General features: G+C 41.7%; 1 protein-coding gene across 2 annotated transcripts in view; it reads right to left on the minus strand.

Annotated features, from left to right (window-relative positions):
- Positions 1 to 2,130: 2,130 nt before the first annotated feature.
- The window catches only part of LOC126557698 (organic cation transporter protein), a 262,735-nt gene continuing 246,275 nt past the window's right edge, over positions 2,131 to 18,590 (minus strand). Inside the window, exons 2-5 of one of the 2 annotated variants that reach the window (XM_050213559.1) lie at positions 14,987 to 15,091; positions 3,419 to 3,788; positions 3,198 to 3,341; positions 2,131 to 3,133 (exon numbers count right to left, since the gene is read on the minus strand). In XM_050213559.1, coding sequence (XP_050069516.1) covers positions 2,131 to 3,133; positions 3,198 to 3,341; positions 3,419 to 3,788; positions 14,987 to 15,068 — 1,599 coding nt within the window. In that variant the 5' untranslated portion in view covers positions 15,069 to 15,091. Of the gene's footprint in view, positions 3,134 to 3,197; positions 3,342 to 3,418; positions 3,789 to 8,955; positions 8,986 to 14,986; positions 15,092 to 18,590 lie in introns of those variants that run through there. The other variant, XM_050213560.1, reaches the window with a different exon arrangement.

Below are 18,590 nucleotides of genomic sequence, written 5' to 3' on the forward strand. Positions count from 1 at the left end.
TAATTTGCGATCAGCCCCATCAATGGATTAACAGCGTAAAAGTGCCCTTTAATATCTGGCCCGATTTCGGAGCATGCTCTTCCACACCTACCGGAAGCTCTAAGATTGAAACTTAAAATAGGATTTTTATTTTCATTGCACTTAAAACACACGACGGGGGGCACGACGATTCGCTTCACAATAGTCACGTTTGGCCTTTGATGATACTCCAGTTTGGGAAGGTTCGTGGTATATTTCACACTACCAAAGTCACTTCACAGGCATCGTTCGATAAGCAACACTTAAGTAGTAATGACCAAGTCAATGCTAAGCCCAACAGGCAACAGGCCAGCAACAATTGGTACCATTCAAGCACTTGCTTGTTCCACTTACTGTTGCGACTCACCCAACTTACCGTGTGTCCGAGAGTGTCCTTTTTCCCGATCGACTGTTTGTCGCAATTGCAGACTATTTTTAACATCGTAAGCTTTGCTTTCCTGCTGTCGTTACTTGCAAGGTAAAAAGGACATGCACAATGGAAAATAGATACGAACCTTTTTCGCCACCTTTGGTAGGTGGGCAGCTAACCACAATCATATGTGACACTTGTCAGGCGAGAGTTTAGATTACGTACAAATCGTACGAATCGAATGATAAGTACTCTTCAAGTATTGTGTCAGCGCTAACGAGCGAACACCTCTTGTGCGTTCGTACCGTTTGTTGATAAGTGCGCTTTAAATCACTGAAGGCAAGCGAGACTACAGGCGTAGAAATGATGGTTCGTTTGATTTTATCGACTGCTGTATGTGTTGTTGTGCTGTTTTCAGTGGTTAGGTGGTGCAAGAAAATCAAAATAAAAAACGCAACAAACTGGTAGAAAGTTTGAAATATGGCCGATAATTTTACATACCTAACACACCACAGGAATGTGCATTCTTTTGTATATTATTAGATAACTATCTTCATTGATGTATGGGTTATCACACGCCTAAGTTGGCCGTGCAAAATTCCACAGTAAATTAAATTTCTAAGTCTACATTATTGAGTCATTATTACTTGCATTAAATCCTTGATTTCGAGATGTTATCCCAACAAGTTCATGGAAAAAGATTAATAACGAATATTAAATTAAACGAAGCAAATCTTGTCAGCTTTTTTACGGTAAGCACTGTGTCTTCTCTCAAAGCATAGTGGACGAAGTTTTCAAATACCACGTCATTTCTTTCTATCGTTTCATGTTTATATCCGGTTTCTAATACAGGACACAATTGTAGAAAGCTTGATAAGGATTAATTCTTGAATGCAACAAAGTACAAATATCATATACAAATATGAAGAAAAATAAATCGAAGAAAAAGCAATTAAGTAAAAAAGCCAAAGCACGTTCTCATGTCCGTCATTTTTCACACGGTGCAGTGCGGATTGCATACCTTCCACATACTTTTCGAACCGAAACATCGAAGCGTTTTTACGCACAGTGAACAATTTTCATCACAAGTCGAAGGTTGGATAAAAATAAATTAATTCAGAATTCAGTCATCATTTTATTTCATTTTTTTATAGAGAAAAAAGATAGCATAAAATTCATCATCATTTCTTTTGATTATTAAAAAAAAAAAACATTTTCCTTCTATGTTTGAATGGAGAACGGGCTTTCAACCGTTTTTTGTTTATTTGTAACAATAAATCGGCTAAAAATGACACTTTACAATCATTGCTAATTTGGTTTTAAATTTATTTATCACGTCATTACATTCGGATTTGAGTTTATGATTTTCCGTCCTACCGGTTACCTCTCCGTAGGGGGTGTCTCTAGTCTGGAACTTACTACATCGCTACATTGTCATTGTGAGGAGCCCTGCTTGAGGTTTCTTTTTTGTTTTGTTCGCTATTTTTACGGCTACTTACAAAAGTAAAATATTAAAAAAAATGTTTACATTTTCAATTTCTACACATCATATCCATTACGACGCAACAACGCATCTGCGTTTACCGTTCGTTGGTTTCATCGTTAGGCAACTTGGACACATAGTGTCGCTTGAATGATAATGCATTCAATGATCAAATGCAAATATCCATTCGAGAGAAAAAGAATGAACGTCTATCCCTAGAAATGCTTACATAGGTATGATCTTTTACGATCTTATCATCCTAATGCTTTCCACTCTCGACGCCATTGACACCCGTACCCGACTCACGTTTGCCAAAGTTTTCTCCATCCTCTAGCGTCTCCGGCAGTGGATGACCTTGTGTTTCTGGGAGGAAAAATACACAGAACGCTCCTAGGAGCGGCACCAGACCGAAAATGCACGGTGGCAACCAGTAAGCGATCGAGCCCATACCGGCCACAAACGGAGCAATCATCGATCCGAAGCGGGCAATCATGGACGCTGTACCGATGCCGACATTCCGCACCACGGTCGGGAAAAGCTCACCCGCATAGAGATACACCGTTGGGAAGCTAATGCTCATGCCAACCAACCCAACGGACGCAAGGCCCACATTTAAAGCACTGGCCGAGCTGGGTACGAATGCGATCGCCAGCATGGAGATACCGGTAAGCGTGTTCGAAAAGATAAGCGTCTTCTTGCGACCGTACGCCTTCATCATGTAAATGCAGAGCAGTGTGCCAGGCAGCTCAAGGGCCGCACTGATGGCAACGTTCGTGTAGATATCACCACCGGCATGACCGATATACTGAGCCACACCGAAGAACGCCAACCCACAGACGAACCAGTTGAAACACATGTACAGTGTCTTGGCACGCATATTGGGCGTACGGAACAGATCCAGCACGTTGCCCTTTGAAGCATTAGCGGACGCCGTTCGCGACTTTTCCTTCGCGTACTGCTCGATATCATTCCGGATCGTGTCCGTCTGCAGGTTGTTCCGTTTGGCAGCTTGCTCCAGCACCGTTACCGCGCCATCAACATTGCCCGACGTAAACAGATAGCGAGGCGATTCTGGCACCAACCAGTAGTAGGACAGCATCAGCACGGAGAATATCGACAGTGCAAACTGAAGCTGGCGCCATTCTCGCAGGAAGTAAGCGAACCCGGCGAGCGTCAGGTGACCCAGGTTGAACGGGATCTGGTAGAGTACGGAGAACAGCTCACGCCACTTGGGACCGATGATCTCCATCACAAGAACGAAGCTACAAAAATGGAATCCAAAGTTAGTTGCTGAAGATCTCTATAAGCTTAAGCTCAGATACCAACCTAGTCACCATAGTGCCGCCAGTGGCCACCGCTGTAAGGAAACGAAGCACCACAAATATCCAGAACGAACCAATAACGGCTGCACCAACTCCCGATACGAGCTGAATAATGACCGCAATTACCAACGGAGGTCTTCGGCCATATCTACAGGAGCAAACAGAGCAACAGAGATATTACATCAAACACTCCATGAAACGACGGTATTTATCTCTCATACGTACTTGTCCGCGAGTGAGCCGAACAGGACACCTCCAACCAATATGCCGAACATGAAGATGGTTTGCGATAGTTTGACCAAATTAGCATTGCCACAGACCAGATCCCACTCGCTCGTGATGGTCGTCGCAAAGGTGCTGTTGTCGTAGCTCCAGCTCGTACACTCGGCATCGCAGCGATCGAGCGATGGGTCCGATGCGCAGGTATAGTTAACCGACGGTCCAAGGAAGATGATGCTCATCTGGTGCCAAGCTACCGGGAACTTGAGCGGGAATACGACGGCACACACCAGTATGTGCCACCAACCGAGCTGGCCCATCGCCCGCTGTATCGGGTCGAGGTTCCATTTTCGGTCGGATTCAGCTTTGGCAGTTACTGTAGGAGAACAGGGTGGACAAGATGAGACACATAAGAGGGAGACGAACTTTTTTTTTTTGCTAAACAACACATCGACAATAAAGTGGAGCAAAGAATTGAGAGGATCGTAAAACACCGATCTTTATGAATGAAGTCATAACTCTTCATGCGATAACTTTAACATCTTTTCGAAACGCTGATTGGATTGTTGCGTGTAAGGCAGGCATTTGAAATTAATGCAACCAATTCAAAAAACTCCTTCTCCCCGCAAAGGTTTGTAATCGAAAATTTAGTGATTTGATGGTCACCACAGTTTAGTGAGAGGGTTTCAAGTCCACTGGTCGATCCACCGCTCCGATCCAGCGTTCGAGCGCGGACTCCAAATTCAATTTCCAATGCATTCCAAATAGCATCGACTACGAACACGAGCTGATTTGGGAGAATGGCAAACGATCGCATGCTGTGCTTTGAATCAAATTGTTACGATTTCTTTTTATTCTAACTTACAGTTGCTTCCATCTATATGAGGACCCTGAATAATTCTCCCTCAGTGAAATATGTTTCCTTTCTTCATAAACCGTTAGAGGTGAATATTTTGAGCAACAGCTACTCAGGAACTCTCCTGATGAATCTTAACGAGCTCTGCAAATACCCCAACATACGAGACATCTCACCATTTAAAGTTTTTTAATTTGTATACATCCTGCCCTGAGCTTCAGTGTCAGGGCTTCAAAATTTCAAGAACGGCTCCTGTCTAAAAATTGATACCAGCTTCTACCCCATATCAAGAATCATAAAGTAATTGACGCTTTATTTTTGACACTACAACACGAAATCTATCTTCTGTTTGCTTGGCACACGTTATACAAACGAAAAAGGTATCAAACGCACAAGCAGAGAAGGTTAATGTACCGTGTGAAACATTTATGAATTATTAAACGGTTATCAAAATGCTCACATTCATAAAAATGAACTGATCGATTCAACACGATCTCCAGCTAACGTTTGCGCCTCTTCTTTCGATAGGTTTAGCTTCAAATGTCATCGTAGCAGGAGCTTTAACAGGGGTTTATTGGCGGGGTCTGCTGTATCGGTTACACAAGCTCCACGCGGCAAAGACGTTAATTGGACACAAAACAAGGTCATTGCCAAAGTTTTGCGCTGATGAATTTGAGAAGCCTCGCTTTTAGCACCTCGCATCTGTGGAACCATCGTTGAAGATAGAGTAGAGAAGAAAAAAATCCACACCACACAGAAAGAATGTTTTAATTGAGCAGCAATTATTTGCTTATTGATCGATCGTGTTTTTGTAACCATTAAACAGATAGATAAAGAGGTTTGGTGACCGTTAAAGCATTTGTCGTACAATGTATTCGATTCCACCATTTTACCATCCTGAATGATCTCAACATTGTCATACTTTTTCATACAAATCGTACCAGTATTACGCAGCATAATCATTAATCATCTCCACAGTAATCGTGGGGACAGCTAATGCAAATATTTCCGATCATCATTATCGCGTCCACTAGCGAAACGCAAATGTATCACGATCGTGCTCGATCATACATCCATTAGGTAGCTCTCGTCTAGCATGTCCCTGAAGTGAATGTTCGATTGAGCGCTACCATCCATCAGCGGCCATCAATCGCACGTGGTATAGAGGTTGTTGCGTGTCAGCCAATTGCAACGGCAAATATGCGCTAATACCAAGAGGTAATACTTTCACCGGCCTAACAACTGCAAACGACAAACATAGATCCGGTATTTTTAGCCAACTTTTTTTGGGAAATTATTTGTCTTTTGATTGAAAAAAAAAACCCCCCGAAACCCCAATCTTTCATGGCGAATAGAGGGAAAAACAGAAGTAAATAAAAAATATTAATATTTGCCAATGGCTGGTTGCATACTTGAACCAATGTCCAGTATTAATCGTTTCTTGTGAGGCGTTAAATTAATATCCCTATTTTATGTAATGTTAGTGCACGGATTTGGTGGGAAAATCCAATCAAAAATCCGTCCGCAAAAATGAAACATTTACCAGTAAAACAGCATCTCCATCGTTGTTCCGGCTTACATCAGGGCGAACCGAAGCTGGCAAAGAAAAAAACACGCACGCACAAAGCAGAGCACGTGCAAGTGATATTGGAGAGCATGGGGTCCAAAAAATGGTTTGCTTTATGATTTTTTCTTCCCTCTTGTCCGATTATGCTTTACGTGCATGTTTTAATCTTCCGTTTTCGTCAGTTATCTTTCGTTTTCTTCCAGTGCAGCAAAACGTAATCCACAGCCAGACGGAGAACAGATGTTTTTTATACATGTGTCAAATAAATTGTGTACAAGAAAAGGGTGTGTTCGTGTGAGAGTGGCGAAACACGACTATTTGTGTTCGTTTTAAAGCAATTTAAAACGAAACATGCTACTGGGGTCAAACATTAAAAGGAAGTAAAGTAGCAGGGTGAAACGGTTTCGCAGATCAAGTCTGCACTGTATGAGGCCGGTATGTGGTCGTTAAAAATTATTCGACATTGACACAAGAAGGCATGAGATACATTGTAAATATAAAGAAATTGTAATCTTGAACTTAATTAATTTTACATAACGCATTGGTATTGCATAAAAAAGTCAACATTTTGCAATCCAACCAAAACTAAAGCTCACGCAACCATAAAAACTTTTTTAAGCTCCAAACATTTCTTCTTGAAACAATTGAACTCCTTGACCCGTTTACAAGCAGGTGCTGCCCACAACCACAACGCGAATGTGTCACATCATCTCGTGCAGATTTAACATATTGCAACACATGATCTTTCGTGCAAAAAAAAAAAACAAACACACACACACACAATGCTTTCCTCTCTAAAACAGCTGTTTAGAGCTCGTTTAGAGATCGTACGCCCCACCATCCTGAGTTTGCAGTTGAATATATGAATGTGTAATCGAAGCAAATTGTACCATCAACTTCAATTCCACACCGCCGTTACGCATCGCAAAGCTTAGCAAGCATTTGAATCAGAAAAGAAAGAAGAAGGGAGAGAAGAAAGCTTATGATCACGCGTCGATTAACAGCAACAGAGCAATAGGGCGGATATTGGAATAGTTTCTTCGCACCGTGACAAGATGACGAAAGAAAGTATCGAGGAGGGTTTTTATTTTTGCTCCTCTGTTTTCACCCATCTTTATCGAGAGCTCATCAGTATCTGAAGTCGTTTTGGTGCATAAGAAAATGGAGTATTTTCTCCACCTTAAATGGACCGTGATGCTACAAAGCTTTCCTAAGGGATGTGCAGATGATGGCTTCAATAGAAAAAGACCTAATACACCTGATGGTTGCGTGTTTTAATGGCCTGCCTTTCATGCCTATCATTGTGCGAACGGTATTGGTAAAAGATTTTCTAATAATGGCATAACTCCGGTTGACAAATTATTAAAAATAAAGTATTCCTAAGCTCGCAGTCATAAAAATTGCAAAACTTTTTTAAAAAAGGATTGCGAAAATGGAATTAAAAATGTAATTTGAAAGGAAAAATGGATGGGAAATAAAATGGAAAACCCATCCACAGTATGGAAAAGAAAAAAACGAAATCGAATGCCAACAACACGCCATTACCGATTACCGACTGATCAAACAAAACAATTCGATCAAAGAACACGACATCATATGATAAAGGGCTCCCCCGCTGCGGGTGTCCTCCGATTACGATGACCAAATGATTGATGACGGGCAAAAGATACGTACACTTGACCGTAAATGATTAGCTTCAGTGTCACGGGTGTGCGTGTGTCATTTCTATGATTTTAGAGGCACGTTTTACAGACCAACCAATCCCTAAATACCCTTTACTATATTTAACAAACCCGTGCTTCGGGGGGGAGAGAGAGAGAGAAAAAAAAAGGCGGAAAGGAAAACTTTTTCAAACGATCTCACAAATCACTGTCATTCCGAACCGCCAGCATCACCACCACTCGGGTGCCCAACCAGCTTCCCTGCGAAACGTGCTAATGGGAGCTAAATTTGCTAGCACATCTCGTTGTTTGATGGAGAGCGATGAATAAAGAAAACGGCCAACAAAACCACCAACCAGCAAACATATACAGGAGTACACATTTTCGCACTTTTTACCTTCACGACGCGTAAAACGTTTCCTGCACGCCCACGTTTTCTGCTCGGAACAGTACACGCGTTAAGCAGCACGTTGGCCGGCACGAAAATTCGCGTGCGTAAGAATGACCATGTGCTTGGCATGTTCGAAATAGCACAGCGCAGCCGAGCGATCGAGGTTTGTTTATTCGAGAGAGTGAGGAAGCGAGATTAAGCCTCATTTGTTCGATCGCGCACTGGTACCCGTTTGCTTCCCGCCAAACCCCTTTTTCCACGGTAAAGTATTTTCCCTCATCCAAACCTATTAGTCCATCCGTTATCAGTTCACGGTCAAACTCGGATACATCGGTTGAACGTGATTTACGCAAAAAACATGGCGTGTTTCATCGTCGGCTGTGAACGAATCGCCTGTCGCTCTATTTTTGGACCACGCAGACCAGCCTCCGAAATCGGTAAGCTGTTTCGCTCAACGCCACAGACGTAATGTAGTCAAACTGGCCGAATATTTGACCCTGGTATCTTGCCCGGTTTTGCGTCAAAAACGTGACGCCACACTAACGTCTAAACAGGCAACTGACGGGTACCCCGAAACCTTGACATTGGACGGATCGCATTTCCAACGGTCCCGGTGCAGCTACTAGCACGGACATGGTTGGAGAGCTTTGTTTTATCCGGTTGCATGTTCGTATCATACGGTCAGTGCCAACTCGCAAACCAAATTATAAGCAAAGTTGCTACTTCCACAGACAGTCACATACATTTGTTAATTTATTTTTACAATTAGCCGCCCAATGTTGTGTGGTTAACTATTTCGGTCGAAGACATTTGCACTATGCACCGTTGAATGGTAGATTCAACGATAAAAAAGCTAGAAATTTAATGAAACAAATCGCCATGAAATTGAATTTATTCAGCATGACGCTTCACTGTGTCAACCGCATCAATAATTGAAAAATCGTAATGAATGTCTGTAACCTAATTCATCCAACGTACAATGCAGGTCAAGATTGGTAGTAATAATAGCAATTAAATTGACTAACTAAATCGACTAAGGGTAAAGTAGGAAACATATTTAAAACTTACATTTCATTTTGATCACAATTTATACACTTTAATCTAAGAGGAAAAATGTACTCTTCGAGGATATTAGATCGTCCTGTAAACTTCCTCTGATACACCTTTTTTTTAGTACACTTTCTATACTTCCAAAACTCAAACGAAAGGTTTTAAACAGTCAATCCGATATGTTCTCTGCACGCTTACACTTTCAGTAAATGTCTCTAAAGCGCTTTGCTTCGAATACACTTAACACAAGGGGCAAAAGTTTAGAGTACACACACACACACACTTCAAGGGCGTCAGAAATCTCCCCGAGGGAAACTGCAACTTCAACTGTGCTTGCAAAGTTCCCTTTCACAAATCTATGTTACACGGCCTCTAGGCAGGGGCAGGAAAGGTTGCTTCTTGTTGGTTGGTTGATTCGTGAAAGACAAAAGAACTAGCCACAGCAGAGGCCAAACCGTCCGCCTTCGAAGCGATCGTGCGCCTTACTGTCACCGTTCGGTTTGTTTACGAACGGTTTTATACGATCGTGCACTGCTGGGCGGGATTTCCCCCCGGCCGGCTAGAGAGCTAGAGGTGGTTCATACGCATGCACGAATAGTGAAATCCCGCGAAAATCATCTCTCAGCTTATGTTTCCACGCTGCGCGAGTTGTGTGTGGACACTCACCGCTGACCGGCCCGGTGAGATTTGGGGCCCGGTTTTGCAGAAGAGAGTGAAGGGCCGTACCAAAGAGAGCCTTTGGTTCTCAAGCAAATTAGCAATATGTTTTAAATGCTGCTTAAATACGTAAACATTTTATTTCAAAAATCCTTTTTGAAACATGAATATATGGCGTTGATCCTTCATAATGAATATTAAGTAAATATTGTAACTGTTCAAAATATAACTCCAAACAGTAAAACTTTAGAAGGTAAACGAGATGTATCCCTCACGCGTGAGAGAGCTCGACTCACTCGTCTCGGAGGAGAGCGTTGATCGAGAGCGTGGCTCACCGTGGTTCACAGTTGCATAGCCAGCAGCACAGTTCGGTGACTTCTGACGTAGTCCGTAGTAGCGCAAAACTAGTCGGACGAGCTTCGTGGGTAAATCAGCAGAAATGTCAATCGTACCCCGATCGGACGGACTAAAAGGGAACGCATTTTGTATGGGGATTTCCCATGCTCAGCGCAACACGAGCATGAATATTTAATTACAACAACTACTTCCACTACTTCGGTCAGCTAGACACAACACGCCACACGAACGGTTTATCCACCTATAGGATGATCACGACGGCCGCATACATCGATTGACACGGGGCACGTGTTTCGGAAGTTTGATTGATTAGCATGGGCCACGCTCCATTGGGCAGAGTATGATGCAATGCACAAGGGAAAAAATGCACCGAAAGATCTACATCAAACCTGTTGCACTCAAAATTACCCGGAGACTTGGATAGTTTATCAATTAGTAGATATTTTTCTAGCCTGTCTGCGTTTGGTAATGCAGACACGTGACCTAGGATTTGATCAAGAGTTACAACCTATTACTGGGATGGCCCGGTGATGTAGGTGATAGCGGTGCAGGTCTTCACACGGCAGGACCGGGATTCAAATCCCACCTGGACCGTCCCACCGTAGTGAGGACTGACTATCCAACTACCCGACCTAGAACCGTAACCAGGAATAGAAGGTCGTTAAGTAAAAAAAACAAGCAGAACCTATTATTCCATATCGTAATAGTAGTAAAGCCTTGACTAGTACAGAAGCTGCTCCCGGTTTTATGCTTGTATAACCCACCTTGTATCTCTGCTAACCTTATCTCAACCACTTCAACACAAAAATCATAAACCAAGATTACGGATAAGTACCCCAATCTACCAAGAAACCATAAGGTAGCTATTAAAAAAAAGAACAACATAGTTTTATAACGCCTCACTGGAATGCTGTGAACTTATAATAAACAGAAAACAATTTCACACCAGACACCAGAGTTAATGCTACTCCACACAGCGTCTGTCTCTGGGAAAGTTCTGTGGTAATTTGTCGGAATTCATCAATTCAACGGACGTAATCCAATATCATGGCTGACAGCATCATACCGTCTCTAACGGGTACTTGTCGTCCAGCCTACGCGAAGAGCCATTAGCGGCTATTACGGCCGGGGAACATGAGCTGAAATTTGCACTCAATTGTGATGCAGACAAACCGAGTGTGGTACTGTAGCACATTGTATCGTAAATCGTGAACTTAGTTCATATGTATCGTCCCAAAGTATTAAGTTTTGAGTTTGAGTTTTGAGCGTAATTGTACCTCAAGCGCGATTCTTTGCAAATCAATATAAATTACTGTAATGATATGTGCTTTCTTACTAATACGAATTTTCAAACCTATTTGCAGAGTACTTACGGGTATAAATAGACAGTAAAATGAAGGTTCAAATACACCCCGCTGTACGGCCTGTACGGCCATAAAAAAACCCTCCGTATTGCTACATAAATTTCCCCACAGCAATAGAAAGAGTATTGATCGTCAAGTCCATCATCATCCATCCCACCTTCACCTGCAAAACGAAACGATTCCACTCAACCAGTTTTGACCGGTTTCGATACATCCCAGTGCCGTGCCTACTGTACTCCGGACGGACGTAATTCAATGTCCAATACCTAGGCCCATCTGTGCCAATTTTTCAACGACAAAAAAAAACAACTGTGCAGAATGGCTGGGTAGAACGACACGAAAGCCAGTTCTGCAGTGAAAGGCTGAACGTAAGTCGGTGTAGAAGTTTAGCGAAGCAGCAGCAGCACCACCGTGAGGAATGGCCCACAGCTACTCAACAAGCGGACTCAAGGCCGTGGACGATTATACGAAGTCCCACCAACCTCTAGCAGGCATGAGTCAAATCGCGTTGAAGCATAACCATTGCGTTTCGGAGCTGTCCAGCGTGTCGATTTGCACCTATGCTCCAAAAATTGGAACCATCAACAAAGGATGATTCAAAAAATAACGCCTGAGCCACTTTCAGTTCCTGGTGGGGGAAAAAATGGGGAACACGATGCTTTACTTTCCGGATGATTCACAACAAAATGATTTTTTACTCGTACCTACACTCGTATTCTTGTCCAAATTTTCACACCTTCTGACATTGATGTGTACTTTGTTAATTTACGAATAAACTCAAAACACACTTTTAATTTACAATTTGGTCAACAATAAAATAAAATCCTTGATAACGGCGTACCCTTCCATCCATCTTGTTTGGGAATCGGGGTTTCTTTTCCTTGCAAAACAAATACATTACCGTAAGCTGGAAATCATCATCAAACATTCAATCGACAATTATCCAGCGTTGCTGCGCTGCTTAACACCAATGTGTCTTTTTGCGAACCTTCAGTGTGATTTATTAACCACCATCAATGAAGGTAAATAGTTGTTCTTCGAATTTGCAGCTTCTAATAATTGTCTACAAGTCGTTAAAACTAAAACCACTATGAAGGCTTCAGCATTCAGTTGGAAGATGGTATGTTCAAGTTACCGTGGGGTGCGACACACCATTTGATGCTTATTTTACATATCCCAACACAGTACTGCTGACGTCAACCAGGTATTATGTGGATGTTTAAAATCATATAAAACTTTTGATAATTAAGATCTGGAAAAATGGTTGTGTTTATACTAAAGTGATTAGATATGTTCAAAGAGCATACAGGAAGCGCAGGTAACTCATATTTTAAAAATATTCTTTTCGCTTTTTAGCTTGAACGTGTGTGTTTTAAAAAACGTATGAAGATCTTTGGAAGGATCGAGCCTTCAAAATTTAAAATTATTTTTATAGTTTTGATACTTCGAGGCGGTCCAATCGTAGACAGCCATGACCTCGGTTCAAATCCCTTAATAATAAGTCTTGTAAGCCACTGAAGTATCTGGTCGTAAGACCAAGCAAAGGCTTTGTTCTTTGGCTCTGGTTACCAACTCCCTCCCTATCCCGTCCGCTTACAGCTCATTGGACTTGATTCGCTGAAATCTCGTCGAATCCAGGCTCAAGCAGCATTCATTTCCTCTGTCCTGTTGAATGTACCGTTACCGTCCTCCTATATCTGTTGCTAGATATCGTACGCAATTGGGCAACAATAATCGTTACTATCCTGGCGGCCCGGCGGTGCTAGCGACAGCGGCGCCGGTCTTCAAATGGCAGGACCGGGGTTCAAATCCCATCCGTACCGTCCCCTCGTAGTGAGGACTGACTAACCAACTACGTAGTATTATCGGCAGTCTAGAAAGCCATTTCGATGGTCGGCATGACCTTTAGAGGTCGTTAAGCCAAGAAGAAGAAGAAGAATGCTTTCCACGAATGCTTTCGTCTCGTTAATCTTGCGGCAAATCTGTTCGACTATAATTCCTCTCTTGATGCATTTCGAATTTTTCCCTACTTTTAGCCGAACGATCTCCAGTTTCTATTTTCGAGGTTTAATTTAGTTGTAGCTTTGGTTATAAACAAATTTTTTGCTAAACCAACCGTGGCAGACAAAATAAATAGCATGAGCATGAATATGAAAATTTACAATCAGCCATAAAGCTCAATATTTTTTTAAATATATTTCCAATATTTAAACAATATTTCATTGGTTCAATAGTCTAATTATGTCTTCTCCACAGTACCTGTAGACGTGTAAGAATGACGTGTTAAGGACACACATATAAGTTGCCCAATTAATGACTTATTATACATAACGCCATCGGTGAATCCAAAAAAGAGAAAAATGAAGTTAAACAACCTATGGTCACGAACAAACACAAGTCTTAATCCAAGCACAGAATCAGTCGGACCTGAAACAAAATCTAAACAATCGAAACTACAAAGAAGAAGTGAGAAGTTCAATCTCAAAGTTTCCATAAGAAGCGGTTCACATAGATTTAGAAGGAAAAAAAACAGATAAGTCAACTTGGGAGGAATCCATACCTTAAGGTCCTATACCAGGTTAAGTAGTCTTGAATCAAAAATTTAGTTCAGATAGAGATTTACGGTTTAAGAACTATAGTAATTATAAAAAGACTACACTTTCCTAACGTATCACATAGAAATGAATAAATTTTCTTATCACTTAAACAAAAAAGCAAACTAGGAACCCCCAACAGATAGTGTGAGTAGACTTGTCAAAAGAGCTCTTGTTTAATGTCTATCATTACAATTACTCCATATCTTGCTTCTATAATTGATGGTTGCATTCTACGTCCAGCGACTCTTAATGGTCCGAGATAATCGATGTAAAGGGTCAGCAGAAAAGCGCACTTCCAATTATCAAGTGTCAACTTTCTCCAAAGGAACGTTACGGTGCGTGTGAAATAATTCATGCGCTGATACTATTCTAAAACTGATAGAATGTAACAGCTTCTCGTCCGTATGAAGCTAAAAGAACAAAACAGATTGAACCGTACGTTAGCAGATAAGCGTACCAGGCACATCGGCATAGCTTTTTTGCCTCACCATCACCAAAATCTATGCTCGCGATAACCTTTTCATGGCGTAAAATAAAAACTTTACTCCAAAAATAGTGCATCCTTCTGATAAGAAATAACAGGCTCGAAAAAAATGAATAAAATACAACAATAAAGCTAATTCTTGTTTGATTTGTTTGTAGAGTTGTGAGCGCCAAATAAAATGTAAACATTATTGCTTTCCAACCCAACAAATCCAATGAAATCACAGCAAACGACGAATAGCGCATCCTCATTGCCATGGCAGCCAGCTGTCGTTTTGCCTGTGCAAACTACGTTTAAAAGTGCTTCATCGCTGCATCGAACAACAGTTTGTTTATTTGTTGATTAGGGGTTAGATTCATCGTTACTATACCAGGTGAGTTAGTATAGATTTGATATGGCTGGGAAACACTACTAAAACCTCCTGACTCACCCCAGAGCAGTGAGCATACAGCTCGGAACAGCTGAATATTTTATTCCACATGTAGAGTTTATTTTATTTGCATACTCCAAAAAAAAAAAAAAAACCCGCACATTAGAAATCGACACTGCACATAATGTAAGGGGTTGACTAGTGTTACACCTTTTCTTACCTTTGTCCGTTGGTGGCGGTGCTTCGCGCTCGTTTTGATTCTGCAGCTCAATACCCGGGTTCGATTCGGTTTTATCAGCCATGTTCAAGTGTCACGTTTCTTGCGCTTTGCACTATTTGCACTGACAATCAACACCAGCCGTATAAATTGTAACTATTTAAGCACAACCACAAAACCATTCCCTTGTTTGCATACACACACGCACGCACACGCACAGCCAACTTTACCAACTTCACTGAACTTTTCTTACGGCCAAAAAATGGTTCTCCGCACGCGTTCTGCACCAAGCTTAAAACGATCCGCTAGTGGCCAAGGTTCGCCAGCAAATGATGACACCGCCGGCTGGAACACCAACGACAGGCCTCGACATGTCTTATTCCCGTCCGTATCGCAAGCTGACCTATCTTCCACCTCGTAATGGAGCAAAGACCCAGCAATATACTGTTGGTGCTCAGCCGCTGATGTGTTGATGGCTCGCGATGTGAATGATAATACATTTAACAAGCCGCTGCTGCTGCTGATATTCGGAGCAATCGCTGCGCGGGCTACTGCGATGAGTGGTGATGGTGTTGTGGTTGGATGCGACTGTCAACCGCTCCAGGCGGCGTTTTCCATACGACGCCTCGAAGGGATGCGTCTCGCGTTTGATTTACGATAGGTGATGCATCGGAAAAGAAAGTCATAAATTGCACAATGAAAGAGGACAAAAGAACAAGAAATTATCGGCTCAAAAAAAAATCCCGATCGTTCGCTGCGTAACTGCTGTAATCGGGAAGTACAGTTAATTACTGTTAATATCGTCGTGTATTATTATTAAACGGCAAGAATCCCCTTAACTCCTCACTATTTACGTTTACTTTTCGAAATATTATTTCAAATACTTTTTACTGAATTCAATCAGTTATTACGCTACGACAAAAGTTATTTAAAACTCGAATAGTTTCAATTTACACGTTGCTTCCATCGAGCAACATATCTGCTAATTAATTCAGCTCGGTTTTAAATGTCTTTTCGCCGCTGCTAACCGTTCAGTCTACAAAATTCACCTACCGGAAACGGATAAACACAACGGTTGAGAAAAACCACAGGAAATATGAACCAATTCACACCCTCTGCCCGGGACATTCCGGTGCATGTAGTATGGCGATGCATGCATTCCTGTTTGAAAAATTAGAACATCGCCCCGTCACGGGGTTCTTTCTTATCACTCCATGCACACAAGTTTTAGCATTCTTGTTACTAAGCTGAGCCTAATTTAAACCCCGAAAAATCACCACGGCCAAACCGGTCCAACGAACTTCCCGGTCCGTATCCGTCCGCTTGTAGTCATGTTCAATCGGCACGGTAATTTGCATTTGTTATCCGCCTCAGCCGCAAGTTAACTGCACCGGTAAGGCCCCCGGAGGGGCACCACACACACACACGCATACACACACACACCACAGACATTTTGGCAATTTAGCTTTATTTAAAAGACGACTACTAACTTCTTCGCTTCGCTTCTGAAGCGCGGGAGTAACGGAATGTGATTACTCAATTGAGCTGGCTACCGGGTAAGGGAGATTTGGGGCCCAAAATTCGGGCAGCAGAATGGTGCGCCTTTTCGTGAAGGAAATAGATTTGCCCGTAGTTCAAGGTTGTGCCGTTCGCTGACCTCACACGCGCAACCGACAACACTCAAATATTATCCACATTACCCGCCAGTTTGCTGGGTAATTCAATTTTCTCCTATGAATCAGGCGTGTCTTAACACAAAAATATTATTCTCTACTCTAAGCCCTTTACATCCAGCCTGTTGGTGGGTTGCGAACAGACTATTTAGTTCGCAATATGAAGATTAATTAAATTAACAGCGGAGGTCGACAGAGCTACGCGTGCCATTTACACAAAGAGGGGACAGGTTAATGGTTCGGTTAGTGATAGGGGAAACGAAAACGCGCCAGCATAGGTTAAAATTCACCAGAGACATCAATTACGATCGAATGAAGTACCGATTGTCATCGATTAAGGGCTAAACGATTTTTGTCCCATGTTTTACGATGCAATGAAATATTTGTAGTGATTCATTTATTTGTTTTTTTTTAGGTTGCAATTATGCTCGTTTTGTTTTACTTTTTACTCATTCAATATGAGAGCGTGTAGTTTTGTTTAGTTAGAGCGTGTTTTTTGTTTGTTCTTTGTTTCGTTTAGTTCGGACGAACTCCAATTAGTGTTTAGATTTATTTTTATTTTTTAGTCTATTTCTCTTTACACACCATTCAGATTATTCATTAAAACTGTCTTTCATTCGAGCTTAAGAATCTTATTCGGTTGTAGTTTAGATTTTTTTCTAGAGAGAAAGAGAGATAGTTAGGATGGAGCATGTAGCACTTATTTTCGTCTTTAGTCTTAGTCCTTCCAGTTATTGAACTCTAACTTTGCATAATGTGTTCGTGGCTTCGGTGTACGTTAGTTAAATGAATGAAGCGGAAGAGTGTGTTGCAAAACGTATCTACTACTCTGCTGTGGCCAATTATAAGGTTGTTCGAGCACGAGAAATAGAAAGAAAACCCCACAGTCCCGTAACACAATAACGAGACGATTTATAGTAAGATGCGAAAAATATGAAATTACAGACTAAGCGTCAAACGTTACACACACTGTCCTTCTCTCACTTCTCCTTCTTACTACACCGACCAGTTATTGTACGCTGAATAATGTTTGAAAAAATGAAACTGTTTCGAAACACTGGAAGCAACAACGCACACATCAACGACAACATTACAGCACATCAGGTAGCAAACGGTACACATACAGACAAAGCACTGTGACATTGTGGCAAATTTGAATTTACTTTCCCGTTGTGAACAATCCCCCGAACTATTTGAGCCCGAGCACGATGATCTGCTCGCACTCGTCTCGCTTTTCAATATATATATATATATATATATATATATATATATAGGACCAGGTATACACTATTCTCAAGGCTCGTCTGTGTCCTGCCAATATTAGTTTGTTTTTTCTCCTCTCCATTCGTTTATCGTAGGTTATCACAATAATTATTTCATACTATTCAGCAGCTTTTAGCCCATTCCCAGCCCTTTAAATTCCATTTTTAAACACATCCCCTCGCCGAAATTTTCACACATTCAATGGCACGATACAGTATGTAAATATGATTTCGGTTTTGTCTTCCCTCTTTCTCCCGCGGGGGATTAGGTGCTGCGCTTTTAACCCGCAACATACATGCACACACACAGACCCACATCGTGCCTTGTTCAGCTTGCGACCGCGACAACGGCGGCGACGAATATATGTATATGATTGTATATGTTTTTTAAAGTATGTATATGTATATGCGTTATATGCAGTATGTGTATATTATTATTAGTCGATTTTACTAGTGTTCCTAACGTAGATCAATTTATTGTTAGTGAGTTTTTACCCTGCCACGCACGTTTAACTGGCCCATTGCAATGGTTTGTAGTGTTAAACGATGCTATAATTGAACTATACCGTTTGATGCTACTAAGGTGCCTAAGGTGCTTCTTTCCCTCCCATTACATATGACTTTCAATTGCGTTTGCTGTACGCTGTACACGCCGGAACACGTATCATTTGA

Source organism: Anopheles maculipalpis, chromosome 2RL, assembly GCF_943734695.1.
Source record: "Anopheles maculipalpis chromosome 2RL, idAnoMacuDA_375_x, whole genome shotgun sequence".
In the NCBI taxonomy this organism is placed as follows: Eukaryota; Metazoa; Arthropoda; class Insecta; order Diptera; family Culicidae; genus Anopheles; species Anopheles maculipalpis.